The 5,715-nt window shown below is 39.8% G+C and overlaps 1 protein-coding gene across 1 annotated transcript; it reads left to right on the top strand.

Annotated features, from left to right (window-relative positions):
- Positions 1–264: 264 nt before the first annotated feature.
- Positions 265–4,853, top strand: LOC117844639 (protein WALLS ARE THIN 1). The gene is made up of 7 exons (XM_034725376.1): positions 265–764; positions 863–925; positions 1,015–1,131; positions 1,280–1,517; positions 3,787–3,945; positions 4,118–4,269; positions 4,399–4,853. The coding sequence occupies exons 1-7, from the start codon at positions 574–576 to the stop codon at positions 4,562–4,564; spliced, it is 1,086 nt and encodes a 361-aa protein (XP_034581267.1). The 5' UTR covers positions 265–573; the 3' UTR covers positions 4,565–4,853.
- Positions 4,854–5,715: the final 862 nt, after the last annotated feature.

Genomic DNA, 5,715 nt, shown 5'->3' with positions numbered 1-5,715 from the left:
TGTGCTTGCATGTTCCCTGCAGGGGCTGCACAGCTTTGACCAATGGAGGCACATTTGCAGCCGTATGGCACATGGTGACATGGAAAGGTTGACGTGATCTCTCTCATGAGCTCAGCTTGTATTGTAGCTGATGCATGTGGTTGGTGCTAGGCATATCTTGCAAGTGGGGTTGAAACTAAGGTATGCTCCTGCATCATGTGGCAGCTTCTATATAGTTTCTTGTGTTGCCCTGCAATTTGGCATCGCATTCATTCATAGTACCTTCTAATCAACTTGTATTTGTGGTGATTGTAGTAGCTCAGGAATCCAAATCATGCATATTTCTTGTGTTCAATTTTGTTTGTTCGAGCTTGCATGTACTATTCTTTTGATCTTATTTTTAGTTGGCAGTTGCCTAATCTGCTATTAAATAACGTAACTGAATCTATACTGTAAAGTGGCACAGGTTGGCTCCTTCTATATATAATAAGGTGCAACCAAGCGTTTGTATGGGATTAACATAAAGATCGCCTCTTATTAGTTAGGCTAGAGGTGAAACTAGAAAGACCTAAGGAAATCAAAGAGGAGGTGATCATGGGGAGGGAGGACACCCCAGAGAAGGTGAAGCTGCTACTAGGGGTGCTGTTGCTGCAATGCTGCTTGGCAGGGTTCCATGTGGTGACAAGGGCAGCCCTCAACATGGGCATCAGCAAGATAGTCTTCACTGTCTACCGCAACTCCATCGCCTTGGCTCTTCTCGCCCCTTTTGCCTACTTGCTCGAGAAGTGAGCTCATGCATACTACTTTATTGTTTCATTATCGGTTATAAAATTTTCTTCCTTACTCTGTTGTTACAGATCTTCTTGTTATCTTGCATTTGCAGGAAGAATAGACCACCCTTCACCTTCTCTTTGCTGGTCCAGTTCTTCCTTCTTGCCTTCTGTGGGTAAGCTAAATGCATAATTGAATCTTCTTAAATCCTTATGTATAATAAGTTGTTTCATGATCTAATTTTTCACATGCTTGTCTGCTCAGAATTACCTGCAACCAGGGATTCTACCTTCTTGGTTTGCATTACCTGTCTCCAACCTATGCTTCCGCTATCCAAAATACTGTCCCTGCAATCACCTTTGTCCTTGCTGCTTGCCTAAGGTAATTCAACAATGACATTGTCATATTGACTGTTCTTGACAAAAATTGTTGGCGTTAGTTTTATATTGTGTTTTATTAATACAAGGATTATGCATCATTAGGAGATTGTATGTTTTTTTCTTAATTTCTTGTGTGGTTAACTAAACAGGCTAGAACAAGTAAGTATCAACAAAAGATACGGGACGGCAAAAGTGATTGGCACAGTAGTAAGCATAGGAGGAGCCACCATCATCACCCTCTACAAAGGAATGCCATTGATGAACTTCAAGTCATTTCATATGTTGGGAAGCAGCATTGCTTCTTCAAATCATGTATGGGATTGGACAGTGGGCTGTCTCTTCCTCCTCGGCAATTGCTTTGCCTGGTCTGGATGGATGGTACTTCAGGTGTATTCTCCAACTCCACTCAGCATATTCTGCTATCTCCTTTTCCTACACGATTTGTTGATCATAATATTCAAATGAATTGCACAACGTTATTCGTTACACTAACAGCTTGCTTCCTATATATTGAGACACATGTTCATAATCTGCTATTAAGTTAATAAAAAGAAACTTTGCAATCAATTTATAATAATAAAAGTTAGGAAAGTTCTCAAGAGAGTGAACAAGTTCAGACTTGCTTAATAAAATTAACATATAGTCCGTAGAAACTTCAATTGCAGTAAAAAGAGGAACAGAAAAAAAAAGAACTCCTAATACAGAAATATGGAACAAAACATGTGGATGTTGGCTTTGCCCTAGGATCGAACGCACATAAGTATGGGAATATCTAAGAACTCAACATGAACACGAGAGAATTTTTGTTGGAACACAACTAGCACCTTTTCTCTGTTGATTTCAAAGAGGGTTACATGGATATATATAGGGGCAAGCCCTAGAATATTTCACATTGCTAAGACACGTTCACACTATCTAAGACATGTTCACATGAAGTAATTAGCCATGGCTCTTTGGTTTGCCATCAGTCATGTGACTCTTTGTTTACTTCCAAGTCTATTCAAATTCCGCGTTAGGATTAATTTCCAACATTCTCCCTCCTAATCTTGAAGCATCTCAAGCTTGTTGAAGCAGTCAATCTAAACTATGACTTGCTCAACTCACAAATATGACGGAGAACTCATCTCTTCAATGTCTTCACACACATAGGACCGAGGTTCGTCTCATCAACATCCTGTGCTCGTATTCCCATGGTGTCTAACTCAGGATGGTGATCACATTTCTTCCACGTCCCAGACACACATCTACCATGGACACACGTTTTATTGTGGGACACAAATGGCACAAAACTCACATTCTCGTGGACTCACAAGAGAAACATGCACACCACTAGTGACTTAATTGCCCATACATAAATTATAATATATAATAGGATATGGTTCTTCGTCGAAGCAATGCTGGCTGGTCATCGTCATCAGCCCGAATCAAATGTCCCTCTTCTCCTTCAACTTTTGGCTTGCTGCACTCCCATGAATAATGCCCAAAATCTTGGCAATTGTAACACCGCACCTTTGTCTTGTCAAAATTCCTATTGCATTTGCCTTTTGTTGCCTCCTGTTCCTTCCACTGAGCACACGTGAGAAGTTGATGCTCCTCTCCATCATCAGCATATCCTTTGGTGCGTTCCTCATGTGCCTTCAGCTGCTCGATAAGATCTTCTACTGTTATGATCTTCATATCGGCAAACTGTTCAATGCTAGAAGCGATTTTAAGAAACTTACGGGAGACGGCACGGAGGAATTTCTTGGTTGCATAAATCTCTTCTACTTTCTCACCAAGTGCTCGAATCTTATTAATGATAGTCGTCAATCAGAGAGCAAAATCATCAACAGATTTTGATTCCTTCATGCAAATCGTCTCGAGCTCCGACTTGAGAGTTTGCACCTTGGCATCCTTTACATGATCAGCACCTTCGTTGATTGTCTTGAGAGTCTCCCAAGCTTTTTTGGCTGTCTCCTTTTCAGCCAATAAGAATAGGGTTGCTTCAGGTACTGCTTGATAGATGGCTGACAATGCCATTTGATCCTTTCTTTCACTCATCAACTCCACTGGATCAGAGGGCTCAATTGCCTCCCAAACTCCTTGAGCGCATGAACACCTTCATCTTCACCGCCTAGATTGTATAGTTGGTCTTCGACAGCATGGGATAGTGGAGGGGCACACCACTTCCCTCTAGTGCTCGAGATGTCGAGTCACCATCCTTGCTGTCGGTGAGGTTGCCTCCCACCATGACGTACACCATGCTCTTGATGCCACTTGTTGGCTATGCCCAAGGATCGAACGCACATAAGTATAGGAAAATAAGTATAGGAAAATCTAAGAACTCAACATGAACACGAGAGAATTTTTGGTGGAACACAACTAGCACCTTTTTCTCTGTTGATTTCAAAGAGGGTTACATGGATATATCTAGGGGCAACCCTACACTGTTTCACATTGCTAAGACATGTTCGCATGAAGTAATTAGTCATGGCTCCTCGGTTTGCCATCAGTCCTGCGGCTCCTTGTTTGCTTCCAAGTCTATTCAAATTCTGCGTCAGGATTAATTTCGAACAGTGGGTGCATGGAATATTGTTCTCCAGACTATGTGATAAAATAATTTTTGGTAGCCAAAATGTCCTAGTATGTATTTTTCTGATTAAATATTTTTATTCAGGCACCGGTTTTGAAGAAATACCCAGCCAGGTTGTCAGTGCTTGCTCTCACGCTGGTATTTGGGCTGGTCCAACTCTTGGCTATAGCAGCATTCTGTGAGAATGACAGTGATAAGTGGAAGCTGCACTCCGGAGGAGAGCTCTTCACAGTCCTCTACGCTGTAATTTTATCCACTCTAACCTTCAATAGTACTTATTTTACCTTCATCCTAAGTAACACTGAAGAAAGGAACAGTATAACCCACAGTTTATTAGGGTGTAGTTTCCAGAAAAATATGTTGGTCAATAATTCCATAAACCATGACAAATTAGACGTATCTTTTTTATCTGCAGGGTCTAGTGGCTTCAGGCGTTGCCTTGTCTCTTCAGATCTGGTGCATTGACAGGGGTGGTGCTCTCTTCACAGCTATCTTCCAGCCAGTACAAACCGTCATGGTGGCCATCATGGCTGCTGTCATGCTTGGAGATGAACTGTATACAGGAGGGTGAGGAGAACAATATAACCAACTTGATAGCCATTCCGTACAGAACAAGTAGTGATAACTGTTTGCTTCATAACCCTTACAATTTCAATAACTGACTAAACTAAGTTCATGTCGTCTGAAATTTCTCAGGGTCATAGGAGCTGTCCTGATAGTTATTGGGCTCTACTTTGTCTTGTGGGGTAAAAACGAGGAGAAGAGAAGCAGTAACCAAGGAAATGAACCAGAATTGTCAAGGCATCTCCTTCGTGAAGAGTCCTCTCCAGAACCGAAATCAATGACAAATGACATTCCATAAGAGCAGCAGCTAGCACTACTATTTTAATTACATTCGTGCTGAAATAAATGGTGCATCTAAAAAGAAATATGAAAGATGCAACGTCATGCAAGTGTGTATAGGTAGGGGTGTTAGTTAGGAACATCTGTATTTCATTGGTTTGGCCTTTTCATTCCTGAAATTGCAATCAAGCAGTGTATTGCCGCAAAAAGAATTTAGTTCCATCCATCTCAATAGGGACTGATGAAGTTGGCAATACCAAAGCTTTGTTTTATTTGAAATGGAGCATACATAACAATTCTTTTGCTTATGTTATAGTACTCAGTTTACACTACACAAAGCTCACGAGCCATGGTTCACAAGTCTCGTATTAGACAGATATGCATCCATCTATACTAAAGAGCGAGCAAGTTGAAAATAATTCCCACCTAGACTGCGAGTCACATTGCGTTGTTGCGAGCGATAGTTTAGTACCGGTTGGTTTTACTAACTGGTGCTAAATAGTAATTCCTTTTGTCTTTTCATTTTTCCTTTTGTTTTTCTTTTGTTTTAACTCGTATTTGTTTCAGTTTGTGTATACTAGTAATATTACATTAATATATATTGATCTAGTATAGTAAAGTTACATATATTATATATATATATATACAATTTATAGATGCTTCAAATATTACAAGTATTACAAATATACACTACACGTCCAGATCCAAGTCCGCATCATTTTGAAGTTGACCCACACTTGTTTCATCGTAATAAAATTTTTCATTGGAATTTACGATCTCCTCCAAAAGTAATCCATAGAGTTGTTCTTGAATTGCCCTGAATGATCATTCAGGGGCAAGGATTTCTTTCATTCGCTGTATCTGTCACGTGCAAACATTGTTATTTTAAATTAATACATGTGCTGAATTAAAAATATTGAATTGTTATAAATTGTGTTTACGTACTTCAAATTTTGCACTCATAAAGCCATGCATGAACTCACATATGTAGTATCCATATAAGTTATTTCCATCCTCTTATCTCAAACATTATATATATACATATGGAAAAATAAGTTATGAAATATTCAAACAGTCGTGTGTTTAAAGAAATGACACTAGATGTCCAAATTGAATTCATACCGGAAAGTCATCCCTGATATGAAGTTCATCCTTAAACGGTCCTAGGTG

The sequence above is a fragment of the Setaria viridis genome, chromosome 1 (assembly GCF_005286985.2).
Source record: "Setaria viridis chromosome 1, Setaria_viridis_v4.0, whole genome shotgun sequence".
NCBI classification, from domain to species: Eukaryota; Viridiplantae; Streptophyta; class Magnoliopsida; order Poales; family Poaceae; genus Setaria; species Setaria viridis.
This window is presented reverse-complemented; position numbering and strand designations above follow the sequence as displayed.

Excerpts from the sequence above, each read along its gene's own strand:
- LOC117844639 (XM_034725376.1), top strand. The coding sequence starts at position 574 with ATGGGGAGGGAGGACACCCCAGAGAAGGTGAAGCTGCTACTAGGGGTG. Across the intron at positions 1,132-1,279 it reads GTCCTTGCTGCTTGCCTAAG|GCTAGAACAAGTAAGTATCA; the intron begins GTAATTCAACAA and ends TTAACTAAACAG. Across the intron at positions 1,518-3,786 it reads CTGGATGGATGGTACTTCAG|GCACCGGTTTTGAAGAAATA; the intron begins GTGTATTCTCCA and ends ATTTTTATTCAG.